At 30.9% G+C, this 18799-nt stretch overlaps 4 protein-coding genes and 1 long non-coding RNA gene across 12 annotated transcripts in view; 3 read left to right on the top strand and 2 right to left on the bottom strand.

Moving 5' to 3' along the window:
• Positions 1-2501, bottom strand: part of Nmdar2 (glutamate ionotropic receptor NMDA type subunit 2) — a 423506-nt gene extending 421005 nt beyond the window's left edge. Inside the window, exon 1 of the mRNA XM_076530217.1 lies at positions 1451-2501. The gene's annotated coding sequence lies outside the window, so the exon portion shown is untranslated. The remainder of the gene's footprint in view (positions 1-1450) is intronic.
• Positions 2502-3832: 1331 nt separating this feature from the next.
• Positions 3833-5563, bottom strand: LOC100882397 (MAPK regulated corepressor interacting protein 2). Its single transcript, XM_012282446.2, has 4 exons — positions 5354-5563; positions 4343-4455; positions 4137-4259; positions 3833-4063 (listed from the first exon to the last, which is right to left on the bottom strand). The coding sequence occupies exons 1-4, from the start codon at positions 5356-5358 to the stop codon at positions 3987-3989; spliced, it is 318 nt and encodes a 105-aa protein (XP_012137836.1). The 5' UTR covers positions 5359-5563; the 3' UTR covers positions 3833-3986.
• Positions 4452-5122, top strand: LOC143264207 (uncharacterized). The gene is made up of 2 exons (XR_013037753.1): positions 4452-4895; positions 4981-5122. It is a non-coding gene; the product is annotated as an uncharacterized LOC143264207 (long non-coding RNA).
• A 1578-nt stretch (positions 5564-7141) lies between the features above and the next one.
• On the top strand, positions 7142-11977 carry LOC100882286 (uncharacterized). Of its 2 annotated transcripts, none has more exons than XM_012282444.2 (7): positions 7142-7610; positions 7764-7969; positions 8039-8212; positions 8297-8498; positions 8572-8767; positions 8849-8934; positions 9056-11977. In XM_012282444.2, the coding sequence occupies exons 2-7, from the start codon at positions 7783-7785 to the stop codon at positions 11691-11693; spliced, it is 3483 nt and encodes a 1160-aa protein (XP_012137834.2). In that variant the 5' UTR covers positions 7142-7610; positions 7764-7782; the 3' UTR covers positions 11694-11977. The 2 variants fall into 2 exon arrangements, with proteins under 2 accessions (XP_012137834.2, XP_012137832.2); XM_012282442.2 differs by having other exon boundaries at positions 7143-7610; positions 9014-11977.
• A 344-nt stretch (positions 11978-12321) lies between these two features.
• The window catches only part of LOC105662131 (UPF0489 protein C5orf22 homolog), a 493870-nt gene continuing 487392 nt past the window's right edge, over positions 12322-18799 (top strand). For 4 of the 7 annotated variants that reach the window (XM_076529248.1, XM_012282441.2, XM_076529247.1 and 1 more), the window contains exons 1-3: positions 12360-12661; positions 12879-13024; positions 13705-13854. In XM_076529248.1, coding sequence (XP_076385363.1) covers positions 12599-12661; positions 12879-13024; positions 13705-13854 — 359 coding nt within the window. In that variant the 5' untranslated portion in view covers positions 12360-12598. Of the gene's footprint in view, positions 12662-12878; positions 13025-13704; positions 13855-18799 lie in introns of all 7 variants that reach the window. The other 3 variants (XM_012282438.2, XM_076529245.1, XM_076529246.1) reach the window with 3 other exon arrangements.

The following is an 18799-nucleotide window of genomic DNA, read 5'->3' as shown; positions in this document are numbered from 1 at the left end:
GTACGTTTGGAAATAAATGTAATATTGAACAAGTATAAAATTGATATTAAGTATACAGGGTACAAAACTAATGATTTTTTCACATAAATAGATTAATACTTTTTTTTAAAGAATATGAAAGAGTATCAACTGATGCAATAAAAAATATTGCATTCAACTTCATCTAAAACATTTTTTGCTATGAGTAATATTAATGACGCAAATCTCGATGGTAAAATGGGGTGAGTCACCCTGTAGATAAATTCACCCCCGTTTCGCTTCTTTTCCATTTGAGATCTTTTTTCAGGCATAAATTTTCGTTTTGATTCATTAAAATATCATTTTAGTATATCCTTTATCACAAAGTCCTCTCAACACAATTTTTTTATACTTTCATAAATACTTTAACTAATTGTACTCTTTTATTGCGTACACGTAATTTAACGTTCGGTATCGTGTGCTTCATTAAGCCACGATGTTCATTATCAGAATGAGTTTAATTAAACGAGGCGAATGTACTTTTTAGTTTAACAATGAGGTATTGAAAGAATTATTTCATATCGCAGTGAATAAATTTAACAAAACGTTAACTTCAATCCCTTTGACGCAGAACCTTTTGAATAAATTATATTTGTACGTGTATAAAAGTGAAAGATTAATTACTTTAGCGATAAAAAGAGACTATGATTATTTTCAGGATAATTATCTGATTTCTGTGGAACCACCCCTCTCTTCTATAAAATAATTCCCTTGAAATATTCAAAATTATGAAACATGTTATGAACATTGGAGACGAAAATGTAAATCGATCAAAAGCTTAAAATTAAACAAATAGAATGCTATATCTGTTGTTAAAAATAATTCAAATTTTATGCTTATTAAAAATTACATTTGTGGATACAGTTTACAAAAATTATATTCTGGAACGATTTATTATACTATTCTATAATTTATTATAATATAAAATTAATAAATATAAAGCTATTTTATACAATAAAATTTATAGTATAACAATATAAAATAAAGGAGCTTAATAAATTGTTCAAAAAAATCACATTTTCTCGATCAATGTAAATCAATTTTGTACCTGACTGATGTCCGCCATTTTGTTTTTAATCTCAGAAAACAGAATGAAGGAATAGTCGATACTTTAGCAAGAGCGTGAAAAACTTTTCTAACAATTTACGACCATAATTCTACATAAAAGTCACTATGAATAATACCTTTCATCGCATAATAAAAGAATCTCTCAAATAATTATACAACAACGTATTTTTCCATGAAAATAGAACCCGCCATAAATTCCAGACTAACGAACAAAAAGACACATTTCATACTTCATGACAACAAATCATTACTATTATAATTATTTTCACATCAATCTTGAACTTAAGTAGAAAATTCTCATCAAACTCGTTAAAAAGTTTCAGATATTGCAAGAAACTCGTAACGAAGTTAGCAAAGGACTTACCGAACGGTGCGATGAAGTTGCATCTCGTGAAAATGAAGTAAATTCGCAGAATTATACGGAGAACTCCCCAAATCAGTCGACGTTGGACGCAGACAATGCTTCGAATGCAAAAACACACACAAATTCGTTAATTAAAAGCACTAATTATAAGTGTAACTCGGAGAGCGATGTAGAAACGTACAAACTGTCTACCGCGCTTGAAAACGATAATCGAAAGCGGGAGTTCGATATCGACAGCAGCGCGATCGATAAGCGCGGGAAAATGCTTTGCATTGAATCGCATTCAAATGGCGCGCTTTTCGAAGAGTATATATTGAGATTATCAAACGATCGCGAAATGAAAATAAAATATCCAATTTCTTCGAACAATATTGATATGCCAATTAAAATAGAACTCGTCGATGACGAAAATGAATACGAAAAGGCATTGTTAGACAGGATGTTAATATTATTTAAAAACATATACGCGTCTGTGAACATCAAACAGACTGGAATACCCTGCAGCACGCAAACAATTAAAGTGAAAACCATCAATAACTTTACACAAACTGCAATGACCGGAATAAATTCGTTTTCGCGTTTGAACGTTGGCGTCACGGTGAGTGCACACAATTCTAGATTTTTGCTTTATGCTCTTCTCTTCGCGATTTTATTAACTCCAGTGATTGAAAGAAAATCGTATAAATGCTACACATTTTATAATACGATATATTCTATGATATTACAATATTAAAAAATAATTGATTTAAACTTATATATGCAACTCTTTAACATAATACAAATTTTTATATTTACAAGTCATACTTTATATTACAATTTCATTATATAGCCCTGAAAAAATAATTTGAAAATTTTAAGTTGTTTCGTTTTATAAAATTAAAGATTCCTATATAACTTTATTTAGAAATTTGTAAATTTCAAAGTTTGAAAAAGTTACAAATTTATAAGTTTAGTGATTGTATCATGCATCCAGAAGTTTGACAATTATTTGAAATAATGTTAAAGCTTGGTTAATTTATATATTTCTTATATTTCATACAATACAATCGAGAAAAGTACAATGATTTTTTCATTATAATTGGTACAAAATGTAGACTTTATTTAATCAAATATAGATGCTCAATAGTGAAAAACGTGCGATAGAGAGAAATCTCTGGAACCTGGAACGAACGGTCAAGATATTAAAATCTAACGCAATAAATCAAGCTCAAACCATGATCGGTAAAGACTCACGATACTGTGATAATAGTGAAATATTTGATTATATCAAGATACTAACTCAATAACGCTTATGCACAACAATGCCTATTGTTTTTCGAGGTGCACGAATTCCTAATATTACAACAATGCTCGTAACACGTAACAGTATCGAACTAGGTTTATCATAACCGTAGTAATACTCATGGTATTGAATTGTACATAAAAAAATACCGCTAGTAGCAATTGGTAAAGATGTCACGTGTTTACAAAAAACGTTAGTCGTTATTGTTGTTTATCATTAAAAAACGTTATGAGATGGATCTTATAGAAGAGTTATACACGCATGGTTGTACATTACATACATACATATATAATAAATGTACATAACTAATATTTAATATTTAATTGTATTTAAAATTGTAATATATTTATATGTATATCACACTATTTGAGTAAAAGTTAAAGGTTGTTCGTTTGTTGTCAAAGATATAGGTGCGTTTCACTACACTCTTGTACGTGAATAAACTTTCTTTTAGATAATCTCAGAACATATTTATGCTTTTACATTGAAGTGCGATTTCGTTATATACGTATAAATGGAAAAATTTATTAAAAATCTGAAATGCAATCTCTGGAAAAATACATGTATGCATAAACTTTAAAAGCTCAGCTCGTCTCTCGTATGATTCCTTTAATTCGAAATAGATGGAATTTTTTCAGAATTTCTCCGTTTATCATTCCGTGTTCAAGTTTTAATTACAAAACAGATAAAAAGATCAATAATTATACTAGGTTTATCCTTAAGTAACAACGAAAATTTCATTCGTAACAAACTATTTCTTACAATTACGTTTGCTTTTTGGCAAATAAAATAAATAGCTTCGACATGCACTATATTTCTTAATATTTATGCATCGATTCTCAAATTGTAGAAAGATAATATCAGAAACAGGCTTATGTCCAATTATACCAGTAACATACTTTTAAAAAACGCGACGAGTAAAAATATCCAGGAAGAGGCAATATTATATTAAAATATGATAAAACGTCAGAGGAATGCCATTTCATAACCCTGCTCTTTCCCTATCTCTTCCCTTTCAATATTCTTCTTTGATTATTCGCTAATACTCTACTTTGTTATCAAAAGATTCAAAATTGATTGCTAGATACTTATTTATACCTATACCTATCCTCCTCTCATTATTTGTATTCGAGTATACAATTAATTGTTTCTAGAAATGGAAAAAGTTTTTCTCCGGCAGCTCTGAATTTATCTTTTCTGTTTCTTATGCCTATTTGAGAATGTTCGATTGTAATCAATACGATGAGCCTGGCACTAGGAATTTGAACTTCTAGTGATACTTTGAACAACTCGTTGTCCCCACCAAGCTTCAAGGTTGAAAGGTTCGAAATCTACAATTCCAACGTCAATCACAATTACTATAAACATATGGTTTCAGACGTAAAAATAAACAACAATATTCACCTTTAAGTTGTGGATTAGGTTCTCGTTCCTGGTAATATGTAACGGATGCTCCATTTCTATAATTAGAAGAATTACTGTGTGGCTGATTACACATATCGAATTCCTTGGATACACTATTCCATGCTGTAACGATAACCATAAGAAGTTTTTGAATTAACCACAATAAATTTGGAGCAATTTGAAAGTGAATAAAACGTGGTGCTTACAATCATAAATATACTTAATTAAATCAAAATGTTGAGCTATAATTTCAGATTGGTATCGCGATGGGATAGAGGGTGGTCTCTTCCCATTCATCGCCGTCATTTGTGATCGACCGCTGCAACAAACCATTTCGTAAATTTTTTTAATCGTTCAAGTTGTCATATAATATTTTACTTAATTCCAGCATTTGACGCCTTTGAGGCAATTAAAATTAATTGCGGCATACTGAACAAGGAACATATCGATGTGAAATCGACCATTAACCTAAAAGGTTAAAACATGCATGTAAAATTTAAATATCAAATGAGGAAAACGTTAATTATAATTCATTGACGTATGCGCTATAACAGCTAGAGTCTGTGCAGTGAAAGGAAATGGACGCCATTTTATTGAACAGCATATAACCTTCTGTTATATGCAATGACACGTATACACATATATCATATTACAATATAATAAAGTAAATACATATTTGTTCGTTACAAATGATATGGCAATAGAAAAAAATGAGTAATCTCAAGTTCAATGATATTCATCTATAACTGTCATGCAAGGGTATATATCTTTCTTGTCAGCAGCCACGTATACTCAAAATTTCTTTTCAATTTACACATCAAATTACATTTCCTTCTCTTAACAGCTGTAAAACACAGGGCTAGAACATTACTGTCAATAAGCTGGGACGCATGAAAGTATTTCAAAATACTCGATCAGTCAGAAAAGCTGGAAAATAATTAATAATATGCATCTAACTTTCGAAGAGATAATGTCAGTGGGAAAAATGGCGGTTCCAATATGACAGCTAATGCAATGTTTTGTGATTCCCGCCTGTTCCTATCTCGTTCGTTTAACGCTGTTGCTTCTGTATGCTACAGCAATGGACCGACTGGCAATCTGCCAAAGGCTGCTATGAGATTATCCAGGTGGAAAACGATTTCATGGAGGATGAAGATTAAAATGAAACGGCAAAATATAGACGCGGGAACGAAGAAAGTAACTCTTTCGATAAATACCTCATTTTCTTCTTTCTGCGTCAAGCTTCTTTAACACCGGAATTCTGTGGAAATTGCTACTCTCCGCGGGTTATCTACTCAATTTCTACGAGTGTATTTCAGAGAAAATAAACAGTCGACTAGTTGCACGAAGAAAGCGTTTGTTTCTCGCACAACTGCAAGAAGCTTTCCCCGAGAACTGTCAACAATAATAGCTCGAATGCAGCGCTCGATTGGTAACGTAGAAAGTAACGCCAATGGCGATAGGCCAGTGGCACAAATGAAGTATAGGATAGACCAATCATCTTATGAGAATTCATATCGTACGATCTGAAATACCGACATTCAATAAAATCTCGTCCACAGACGAGGCATGCGATAGACCACTCACGCGATGCATTTTTCAGTCGTCTAATCAGGAAGGTCTAATTACGGCTCCTTATCATTTTCCTGATAAATCATCGCTATAGTCACAAAGATGTACATATTGTCAGTAGAAAAAATTGAAGAAATACAAATTTAATAATTTGCAAATTTGAAATATTGCTGTATGAAAATTGAATAATTTAGGAATTTGGGAATGTGGGGGTTTGGGTATTTACGAATTCGGATATTTAGGAATTTAATTATTTCAAACTTTGGAAATGTGAGAATTTAGAAATTTGTCAATTTAGAAGATTGAAAATTTGGAAATTCAGAAAGTTAAAAATTTAGAAAAATTTCCGGGTCTTCAAGACTTCCTCCGTTTGACGCTCCTAAATTTGGGATACCCTTCAATTTTTGTACTTCATTTATATATTGTTTAATATATTGTTTACATAATATTTGTTTAACTCTAATAATTATTTCACTGTCAATGTTATTAATAAATAACAAAATATCAATTGAAAAAAAAAGCTACATCTTATTCGTAAAAAACTTTCATACTTCTCTGCAGAATTAATGACCATGACGAAGTACAAGTTAGACAAATTTTTATGATTTTTTTTATACTGACAGGTCTTTAAAAGCACCTTATCATTTGCGCGTCACACTCTGCTATATCAACCAGAACTGGAAATATCAGTATAATACTCGTGGTTGCAGGAATTTAAATTAAAATTTCTATGTTTACGTAATACAACAACTTGTATCTTTAAAAATCATTTACTGTCAGCATGATGCGATGTATTTCAGTTTTTTATGATTTTGTACAAGATGAATTTTGTATTCATGTCGTTACCGTGGTAATTTAATACATAATAAGGAAATAAAAGAAAATGAGTTATTGTAAGGTGATTAATTTAAAAAGTAGAAAGTATTTTGGAAGTCTCATTTTTATATGTATTATAAAAAATTTAAATTTATACACGCGCAGTCTGGAAACAGTACCGCTGTTGTCATCTAGCGATGGTCGGTATAACTAATAAAATAGTAATATTTACTATACATATAACAAGACTAATCATGCCTTTATTTTCGAGAGTATTTAGATTTTGAAGTTCCTTGACCTTAGGGTGAAGATTGTTAGGTAGTAGGAAGCATCAATATTGACAGATCTATCTGTTTTACTAATGCAGTTTACTAATTTATCTTCTTTTTCCACTGAATGTTAGAAAATACCATATTATTTGTAAGACATGGTCTTCCTATGGTTACCAGTTTTTAACAGTATTTCATCGGTGGTATGATCTGTTTGTCGATTCAAATTATATTGTAGTCGATTCATATCGCGTTATAGTCGGTATCAAAGCAATCTACTGTTACCCTTAAACTTAACTTCTGGGAAGCGTTTCATAATTTTATACCAAGATAGAGTAGGTGGCGCTCATTTTCGAGCCACTGTGGTATCATCCCAGCATCCACACCACAGATTCATATTCCCTCGAGATTAAACAGCGAACTATTATTAGGTTTTTGTTAAAATCAGCTTGCTTTTAGAAGTAAGCATTCATTTCAAAATATTTTGTTACTTGTCAATTTTTGTGAATTTGGCATAATACGTACTAATGTTCTGGTGCTATAGTAAATGGTGGGAATCCCTTGCTATTGGCAACCACTTTCCCTAAGGAAACTAGATTTTCACACGAGTATGCACAGTATAGTAAATTCACAACTGCATTACTGTAATTTAAATTGTCCAATTTGATAAAATTGATTGGATTATAAATAACAAATACAGAAACGTAAAAAAGAAGTATCAAAGTATTTTATATGAAATATGCTTTATATGAAAATGACATAAATCATAACCTTGTTTTATATAATTCAAAGTATATGCCGGTTTAGTAGTAACTTTGTAAGTAGTATTTACATGTACTTTTATTAACAGTTTTAATAATCAGTATTATACACTTTATTGATCATTAATCACTTTAAGTATGTGTTATATTATTTTATTAATTATTGTCAACATATTGAACTTATTTTTTATATTTCATTAAATATATAGCATTAATTTTCTGACAAGGATGTCCCATATTATTGCACATGACATATGTAAAAAGCCACGTACAAAGGATATTAAAATACAAGAAGATGTTACATTTTTTCAAATGGGCTTTTCGCAGAAAATCCTCGACGGATTATCAGTTTGTGGTTTCCAAAAACCATCACCGATTCAGTTAAAAGCTATTCCATTAGGACGATGCGGTTTTGGTATATATAGCTTCAACTTTAGTATATATTTGTTTTAGCTCCAGTAATTTAAACTAAAATTGATTGCAGATTTAATAATGCGTGCTAAGTCAGGAACAGGTAAAACGTTAGTATTTTCTGTAATAGCACTTGAAATGCTTGATGTACAAGTACTATCTATACAAGTATTAATATTAGCGCCTACTAGAGAAATTGCCATACAAATTTCACAAGTGATTTCATCTGTAGGTTGTGAAATGAAAGGTAATTTTATCAGATGGTAATGAATTATTTATTAAAAATTAGTGGAATATGCTAAAAAAAAATTAATATATTTTATTGCTTAAGGTTTGAAAGTTGAAGTGTTTATAGGAGGTATAGCTATAGATGAAGATAAGAAGAAATTGAATGGTTGTCATGTAGCTGTTGGCGCGCCAGGCAGGATTCGACATTTAATTGATAAAGGAATCTTAAATGTCGAAAATATTAGGTTATTTGTTCTTGATGAAGCAGACAAATTAATGGAAACTAGTTTTCAGAAAGATATCAAGTTAGTACACTAATAAAATTATATTAGGCTAAATTCATTACATAGATAAGAAAAATTACATTACCATTTTCAGTTTTATTTTCTCAAAATTACCAATAAATAAGCAAGTCATAGCATCAAGCGCAACTTATCTAGGAGATTTGGAAACATTTTTACAAACATACATGTGTTCTCCAGTTGTCACATCTTCAGATAATGATGAACCAATTCTTGTTGGACTAAAACAATTTGTAGCGATTGTTCCTTTTCATCCAAATGCTATGAAACAGGTTCGGTGTTACTTCAAATATATATTTGTAGTTATCATACTATATCTTTTTATATTTTTATGCATGTATTTTTTATTTTAGGTCCAAATAAAAGTAGATGAACTGACAAAAATATTGAACTCTGTTCCATTTAAGCAGTGCTTAGCTTTTTCAAATTATCAGTCAAGGTAAACATAATAACATTTTTGTAGGTTTAAGGAATTGTGCTTAATATTCACTTTTAAAATGAAAATTATTTGATTACAGAGCTCAATCGGTATGTAACAAAATTAATTCTATGGGTTTTAGTGCAACTTATATAGCTGGAAATCAAGATATGACAAAAAGACTTGATGCGATTAATAAATTAAAAAGTTTTAAATGCAGAATAATGATAACAACTGACTTAACTGCAAGAGGTATAGATGTGGATAATGTTAACTTAGTGGTAAATCTTGATTTGCCCAATGATGCGCCGACATATTTACATAGAATAGGAAGAGCTGGACGTTATGGATCTTACGGTATTTCTATCACAATAGTGGCAGAAAATGAAATTGAAACATTTAAAGAATTGTTAAATTCTGTTGGTGGTCCAAATTTTTACGTTTTAAAGCTCCCTCCGTGCTACCCAAATGACGTTTGGAGTACGTCCAGTACATTCTTCGAAAAATTTTGTGCAAAATCGGATTTTGTTAAAGAAAATCAACTCGAAAATAAGATTGACGTTAATGTTACAAATGAATTATCTTCAGACCCTGTTAATACGGAATTACGAAATAATATACATTCAGAAGATAGTGAAAGTACACTTGATATAAATGAAAAAAGTATAGACAATACGCAATGTTATAACCGAGATAAAGTGAAAAATGTTACATCAAAATATATTGATAACTACCAGAAAAATGCTCTTAATTCAAAAATATTACCTAACATGCCTCATAAAATAAAAGTCAGTTCTTTATTTGAACAAAACACGAATAAAATTGATGAATCTCAGGAAATTAAGAGCAATAAAGAGGATACTGTTCTTACAAGTTCATACAATTCATCTAAACCAAAAGTTGTACACAATTTTAAATTAAATTTTCTATCAAGCAATTTATCTGCATGGGAAAAAGCTAATGAAAATACATTATTTGAAGTTGATTTGACTGATATCCAAGAAGACAATTTATCCAGCTCCGATATTGATAATATTATCGAACATTTAGAATATAACCGTTACTATAAAATATTACAAGAAAGTTCTTCATTACCGAAGGATCATTGTGTAGAGAATGATAATGTAACTAGTAATATAGTAATGGTTCCAGATGAGATTCCAGATTTTGTAGATACTTATTGTTTAAAAGAATTAAATGGTTATATATTAGAACAAATGAAAAATTTTAATAAATCTGAAAATGAGTCACTTTTTGAAGAAGAAAAGTCATTGGAAGAAGCACATGCATGGAAACAAAAATTAGAATTTGAAATTGAAGTATTAAATACCACATCGAAACTTATGAAAGAGTCAGTTCAAAAATTAGTTTATCATGAACATGTTGAAATGCTTCAAATATTCTACAAAATACAGAAGCACGCTCTTTTGTGCATCTATCCGGAAATACGAAACGATGATGAAATAGATGACACTTATTCATATTTTGGATTCACATTACGTGGAAATTTAGTTGACATGTATAAAGAAATGGAGGATTTTAAAAGTTCTCACCGAGTATCTGGACAAAAATTTAATGCACATTTCCCGTATCCGATTGAGCATGATTCATACATGCCAAATCTGAAGATATTGAAACCAAATCTAAATAATTATCGTGATTCATTAGGATATTTGAAATCAGATCCGTATCCTAGAGAGAAACTACTGCAAATAGTGAATTATGTGGCGTTTATTAGTGAAATTAAAAAACATAATTTGATAAGAAAGTTAAGAATAGGATATGTACTATTTGATGAATTATTATCAACAGTACAAAATGAATTCTTAAGCGATAAATCAAGTCAGGCTGCAGATACTAATTCAAAAGATATGCAAAATCAATTTGACTTACAAAATCAGATAGACGTTGAAAAAGATATTAAACAGAAAAGCATAACTATAAATGAAAATGAGCAGAATAAAATAAGTGACGAATATAATTCTAATAATTTAGTATTAGCAAAGTCTGCACAAAATGATTATGTTAATACACAAGAATTAGAATGCTACAGGTTACAAAATAACGTTTCTACTTCCTCAAATAAGACCGACGATCTTAAGGAGTATAAGATGAGTAAAAAAGTGTATTCAAAAAATAAATTTCACAGATGGAAAACGAATAGAACACAAGTGAATGCTGCTAAAAAGACAGAAAAGACTTCATCTAAAATTACAACAAACAATACTTTGCGTGATGTTGATAGATTATGCAATGACATTGATTTACATGAAAACCCATCCAATGTAAAAATAGAACAACTGCCATTAAGATCTATGGAAAGTAATAAACATTTATATAAATCTCCTGAATCCTGCAGATTTGATACATTGAATAGTGATAAATCTGTTAATACATCTTTAACAAAAAATGTATCACAGAAGCATTCAGATGATAAAAATTTATCAGATACAATGAATGTTTCTAGAGCTTATGACGTACATAAATCTGAACAGAATCAATCTTTAAATACACAATATTATATTCCTTTCTACAACTATATGCATACTGTTCCTTCTACTTTTCAAACAGACAACTGTACAAATGTTCCTAGCTACTTTTCAAATTCTACTCATGTACAAAATGAAACTAGTCTTCGCTACTCATTGGATAAAAATATTCACGAACGTGAAATAGAAATTGATCAGTTTTTATCATCTCTGAGAGCTCAGACTGATCAATTACATTTAGAGCTGTATACTTCGGAAATGCTCTATAATTGCACAAGGAATTGTAATTAATATTAATGCTATTAAGCAACTGTAAGTTATAAGTTAAAAGTAATAATGTCGGTCGGTTCCTAAGAGACAGTCTAACTTAATTTTGTACAGTTAAGCACATGTTCGATTTCCGAGTAATTAAATTTTGAATTGATAACGTCGTAACAAAAGGTTAGTAATGTACATTTGTAATAACATAAATACTGCTACAACTTTTTAATACTATAAATGAGTACAGTTCTCTTTTTTAATATCTTGAATATGTATAATTCATTTTTGTAATAAAATTCGTATGAAACCTGTTATATTGGAATTTTTTTATTAAACAATCTTTAAAATTCTGAGATATAGAATGTGTTTCTGAATATCTTTGTATTTGATTCATTTTTTAGTTGCAAATAGTGGGAAATTAAACATCTCATTTGAAATAGTTAAGTTTTACATTTGCATGTAGTAGATACTTAATTTTGTTGCTGTCTTTGTATTGAATCATAAATAAAGCTCAATAGACGTTAAAGTAATTAAGGTCGAGTTAAATGTTAAATACAAATTAAATACTTCTAGTTTGTATTAAACAGAAATGTTAAATGGTTTTATTTATTTGGATATCATATGCCGGTTGTGAGTTAGGTAGATCAGGTTTCTAAGGAGTTTCTTTGAGGGGAACGAGACGAAAAAAACCACCTTACGAAACTCGTCTCGTGAGAATTTGGGGTACGCGCTTGTTGTGTCCGTCCTTTATTCGCAAAATAATCGTTTGAGCAGCCCGCCTAGTATACTTCAGTCGGTCACCACGTGCTTTCGTGTGAAGGAGTCTCTTAATCGCGTTCGCGAGTGTTGTATGGTGTTAATTAGTAAATTTATCGATCTTTTTCTTTGCAAATTACGTTCATTCGTGAACATTCGTTCGGTGTGTGATTAGAAATATGTCGTTCTCGAGGAAGTACTTCAAACGGATCCCAATTTACGTCGTAGAATCCCACGACGAAGTAAGTTTTTGAATGATTAACGTCTTTCAAGTTTGTTTACATTGTAACTTGCTCCGTCGAGATTTCTTCGTTAGCACGCTAGGGGCGCTTTCGGCGCTCCAACTACCAATGACGTATTGGTCACGTGACAACGTGCGTTGCAAATTGAAGTTGAAACTGTCAAAGTTTTTAAATTCAAATATTTTCGAAAGACGTGAATTTTTCAATATCTTCTTAGGTTTTGCCGTTTATTTATCGTTGTTTGGGATCGAAGCATCTTCCGTTTGAAGGAAACGTGTTCGTGCATTTGGATTCTCATCCCGATATGCTTATTCCGAAAACGATGTTGGCGGATACCGTGTGGGATAAAGATCAATTATTCAGGTAATCAACATTAATTATTTAAAGTAATAGATTTTTATTATTGTGCTAAATTTGTATGTCATGTATATGTACATATTTTTACTTATTAAGAACGTTCAAAGATACATCATATTTCTTCTTCATATTAATGACATTAAATATCATAGTCTGTATTAAGTAGAAATAACCAATAATTAACTGTTGCAGTATAATTTAAAATACTACAACGATTTACAAGTATATAAATTGATATATACTGATTATTTTTTGAAATAGTATTATCTTCTTTTCTAAATTTCTCTAACAAAAAGTTTTGTTCGATTTATTATTTTCTAGTATTCCAGAAATTTCTAGATTCTTACACCCGCCATCTTTATGTCGCTAAGTCTGTCTATATCTAATAGCTTATAATATAAAAAGCGTGTACTACTAAGAAATTTGAATAAAAATTATATTGTATTATATATTGAAAACTATATTGCATTATATAATGAAAATTATATTGTATTATATAATGAAAATTTCATGTAATTAAGTATGATATGTAAATTTAATTTTATTGTTTCATCAAAATGTAATATTTTTTGCTTTAAGTATATTTTAAGATTATTTATCGTATTAATAATGTTGTAATTGTTAAATGCTTAAATGTAAGTTTTTAAAGTACTTTGTTGAGATAATAAACGTATTTTTTGTAACAGTGAAATAAGCATCGAGAACTGGATATTGCCGGCTGCATACGCGGGACATTTGAAACACTTGATCTGGGTCAAACCACCGTGGGCAAATCAGATGGCTGATGGCGTATCAACCTTCTTCATCGGCAAGCATAAGGACAACGGATCAATAAGGTAAGTTGTAAATACCGTTTTATTCTCGTCATGCACTATAAATGAACGTCATTAAAATAACGTTATACACATTTACAAATATCCAAATATGAATCGTATACAACCGATTATTAAAATTAATTATCGAAAAATTTATATTAAAAAATTAACATTTAAATAATGAAACATGTTACTTCGTATAATATCTATATTTTAAATCATATAATTTAAATGATATATTTTAAATAAATAAATAAATATATATATTTTTTTTATTTTAGTATTTACATATTTTTTATATTTTATTTTTATTTTTATATATTTCCAATATGTTTCCATGTTATTTTTATATGTATACGATGTTATTTTTTTAATGTTTCAATATAAAACGTACAGATCTTAAACGTCGCTTTTAGAATATTATAATTAAGTTACGATAACGACAAGGATAAAAACATTTAATAAATCTGATAAATATGGCAGACTGCTCGTATAGATTGACATTGAAATAAGTTGTTGACACCGGAGCTATTGATATAAAGCGTATACGTAGTTTTTCAATTAATCGCACCGTTTCATTCTTTACGGGCAATAAGTCATCGTAAGTCGAGATCACGCAACGGTAATGTTAGGACTTGGAAAGCTCATGCCACCTGTCGACAATTTTCTGATGCTTGTCTCGGTACGAGAGGACACATGTAACATTATGCTACAGCTATCCTAAATGTACACCGAAGGTGGCGTGCTCATGTATGCTAATCGCCACGAAAGTAGACACTTAACCCTCGTCAGTCGTCAAGTGAAAAATAATTCTCTGCGCCTGTGCGATGAGCGCATCGTCGTCACCGTGTGTTTTATTCTTTCGTTTTATCTATACAACCAACGCAACATACGAATTGCTAGCTAACACATTCTACATGCGTTGCGTGCAAATTATAATTAAAATGGAGCATCGAACTGGTTCACTTTCAAAGACGTAATTTACGATTCGTCATGGATACTTGCTAGTCTTATTTTGTACGGTGTAAAATGCAAATGTCGTGTCAAGGGACACGACGATTTCGTGTTTCGCTTCCTAAGGAGGGGAGGGAGAGACCAGCTTTCAACGCTTTATTTGATCATTGTGAATTTAATTATCTTAACGCTTAATCATTGAAATTTTAGGGAGTATACACTGTTCTCCAAGTTTTCAAATAAAGTTTTGTTTTTTGATGTTGAAGGGAGACTTAGGATAGGCGATACGTGGTCTCCAAGCATTCAATTATTTAAATTTTGGGATATCAAAATGTTTGATTTTCTGCATTTTCAAGTTTTAGAAATTAAAAGTATTTTTGTGAATTTCCAAAAGTCTAAGTTTTCAGACTTTTAAATTTTGAAATTTTAAATTACAAATTGTGAAATTTTCAAATGCTCAAAATTCCCAAATTCCCAAATTCTCAAAATTCCCAAATCCTAAAAATTCTAAAAATTCCTAAATTCCTAAATTCCCAAATTCCCAAATTCCCAAATTCCCAAATTCCCAAATTCCCAAAATTCCCAAATTTCCAAAATTTCCAAATTCCCAAAATTCCCAAATTCTCAAAATTCCCAAATTCCCAAATTCTCAAAATTCCCAAATTCTCAAAATTCCCAAATTCTCAAAATTCCCAAATTCTCAAAATTCCCAAATTCTCAAAATTCCCAAATTCTCAAAATTCCCAAATTCTCAAAATTTCCAAATTCTCAAAATTCTAAATTCTCAAAATTCCCAAATTCCCAAATTCTCAAAATTCCCAAATTCTCAAAATTCCCAAATTCTCAAAATTCCCAAATTCTCAAAATTCCCAAATTCTCAAAATTTCCAAATTCTCAAAATTCTAAATTCTCAAAAATCCAAATTCTCAAAATTCCCAAATCCTAAAAATTCTAAAAATTCCTAAATTCCCAAATTCCCAAATTCCCAAATTCCCAAAATTCCCAAATTTCCAAGTTCTCAAATTTACAAATACTCAAATTCTCAAGTGTTGAAATTTTCAAATTCTCAAGCTTTCAATTTCCTAAATTCTCATTTTCAACATTCCCAAACCCCCAGATCTCCAAATTTCCAAATCCTCAATTCGCTCTTCAACATCTTCTCTCCAATTTCCCTTTTCAATGATACAACTAAAAAGTTGTTCCACTAAATTTTCTCCTCTCGCAGTAAAAATTATACGTCAATCCTGTCCACACTTCTCAAAAATAGTTGATTTCATTTAATAACCAATGACAAACGGTGTAATTCGTTGTGTCATATCTACATTATTTAGTATTCATGTTTCATCGTTTGTTTCGTGCGTGTGTTACAACATCATTATCAAACTCTGTACTAATATTGAAATCGAAACTTGTTTTCGCGATAAAAGTCACCTGGAACCATTACGTGAAACACGTTCGAGAGGTATTGAAAGTTCGAACACTGTATCGCACGACCGTAATGTACATAAAATATCATAATGTTTGAGCATGATTCATGGAGTATACTGGTTTTATTGTTCTGTCAGGTTTCTTTGTATGCGTGTCATTCAGCGATATGAATAATTGTTCCTCCATTCTGAACACGAAGCCTAATGCAGATATTTAAACTCGACGGATCGTGTTACATCTATGAAGATGTTACATCGTATTTTATATCTTGTTCACAATGGGGTTACGTTTTGACAATGATGCGATACGTTCACTTAACGCAATTTCGTTTCAAATCATTTAGTCGTATGAATTATGGTGGTACTTCAATACAACCAATCATTTAAATAACACTTGTTTAATTTTTTTTAATTGTTTTTATAATTCATGATTTTTCTCAACTTATGTATCATAGGTTTTATAAAAATATTCAGTAATTTTTATACGATTATATTTTTTTTAACTTCAGTTCCAACTGTGTTTTTATACAAAAGCAATTTTCAAAATGTATTAAGAGAAATTGTTAAATAAATTTTTGCGTGAAATTATTTGCAAATTAGTTTTATGATTATACAGGGTGGCTCGCCACATTTTGCCTAAACTAATGATTTTTTCACATAAATAGATTAATACTTTTTTGTAAAGAATATGAAGGAGTATCAACAGATGCAATAAGAAATATATGATTCCATTTAAAAAAACATTGATGACCTTCATACGTTCTTTACACATCCACCTACAAAAAAATATACCATCAGCACATCCCTCAAAACCATTCAACTTTATCTAAAACATTGCTATGAGTAATAATAATGACGCAAATCTAGATGGCAAAATGTGGTGAGCCACCCTGTATAATACGATCACCATCATTATACAATAAAAGTTGATTTTGAAATCGCCTTGGCGAAAGATGGCCGTCATCGGAAACTAAAAGTAGACTTAAAACGTGTTCGAGTATCGGTTTACAGGGTCGAAACACGAAAGATAGTAAGCGTCGATGGAAAGTTGTCACAGTCGATTAGTCTACAAAGTAGAATGAAAGGAGGGGGGTAGAAGTTGCGGAAGGTGAAGGGTAGAGTGAACGAGAAGGGTAAAAAAAAAGAGGCAGATAAAGTAGCAAAGGAAAGCCGACACTGTGAGCCGCGGCGATATCTGCCAAGAGACTGATGGCCGTGATGTACCGCTCCGCCGGGACTTGAGTTATGTTTCTCGAATTATCGTGGATGTATGTCCGTGTTCCGTGAGTGAAGCACGCGAATTATGCCGTTGTCAAGACCTCTCTGTACCCCTGTGCTTCCGTTCATTCCTTGTTCCGTGCATACATTTCGATTGCGTCGATAGCCACAGTCGGCTGAAATTCTGAAACAGTGATGAGTAACCCTACTTCTTTTTTTCGAAGGAATTCGAGTTGAACATTCAATAATTCATGCAGACGGCAATTACTGTCCATTTCAACGTTTAATAATTCACTTTAACATTTAATAAGTCAAATGGACGCTTATATCCATTATGGACAGTAATTGCCGTCCAGGACATTAGTTCTATGTACGTGTACTTTTTTCTATGTATGTGTAACTTGTTCTATGAATGTGTGGTTACTTCCGCGTACGTGTACCTATTTCTACGTATATGTACTTAGTTTCATGTATGTGTACCTAGTTCAGCATATGTATTCCTTGCTTAACGTATGTTTAATTATCTCCACGTACGTATATCTAGTTCCATATGTGTGTACCTAGTCTTGTGTGTGTGTATCTACTTCCGCGTATGTGTGCCTAGTTCCACATATCTACATATATTCACTACGTGTATCTACTTCAACGTATGTTTATTTAGTAAGTTTATTTGAAAATTTTGAAATTGAAAATTTGGATATTTGAAAATTTGTAAACTGAAAGACTTAGATGTTTGAAAATTAGTAAATTCAAAGAATTAGTTGAAAATTTGGTACTTGAAAAACTTATTATAAACGATTTTCAATTATAAAAAAAATAAATTTAACGCTAAACCAAAATAAGATGCGATATTCAGGGACCAACTCCAAGCACATTGTTAGCAGTATTATTCTATTTTAATACATCGTGCTAACTTCTTAACTCCTCCTTAGCGTATCTACATATATGATACATATCAAATCGTTTCGTGACTCTAAATGGTCACTGACTATTGTATTATATTCATAGCACTATATGATGTATATCTATACATCACCTGTAAGCAGGTGTTATGCTAATTTCGTTTTGCTGAATTATCTAGGACTCTACTAGGGTAGTCCTACATAAAATATGTAACACTTGATTTACTCTCTTACAAATTTGTATAACGCAAGCTGCTCATCGCGAAACTGCGAAGGTTTATGCGTATACTTTTGTAAAATATGCAGATGTGACCCAGACAGGTACGCATATATTTATTTCATCGTTATGCGGTTGTTGTATGATTGAAACATGGAGAGGATTTTGGGAATGTGGGTATTAGGGAAGTGGAGAATAGGGGAATTAGGGAGTTGGGGAATCGGAGAATTGGGGAATAAGGGAATAGG

Source organism: Megachile rotundata, chromosome 3, assembly GCF_050947335.1.
Source record: "Megachile rotundata isolate GNS110a chromosome 3, iyMegRotu1, whole genome shotgun sequence".
In the NCBI taxonomy this organism is placed as follows: Eukaryota; Metazoa; Arthropoda; class Insecta; order Hymenoptera; family Megachilidae; genus Megachile; species Megachile rotundata.
This window is presented reverse-complemented; position numbering and strand designations above follow the sequence as displayed.

Bases quoted from the DNA above. Each gene is read 5' to 3' on its own strand.
- LOC100882397 (XM_012282446.2), bottom strand. The intron at 4,260-4,342 runs GTAAGCACCACG...TTATCGTTACAG, and splicing joins AATTAAGTATATTTATGATT to CATGGAATAGTGTATCCAAG. The intron at 4,064-4,136 runs GTGAATATTGTT...TTGGAATTGTAG, and splicing joins ACCTAATCCACAACTTAAAG to ATTTCGAACCTTTCAACCTT.
- LOC100882286 (XM_012282442.2), top strand. From the start codon at position 7,783: ATGTCCCATATTATTGCACATGACATATGTAAAAAGCCACGTACAAAG. The intron at 8,499-8,571 runs GTTAGTACACTA...TACCATTTTCAG, and splicing joins AGTTTTCAGAAAGATATCAA to TTTTATTTTCTCAAAATTAC. The intron at 8,935-9,013 runs GTAAACATAATA...ATTTGATTACAG, and splicing joins TTTTCAAATTATCAGTCAAG to AGCTCAATCGGTATGTAACA.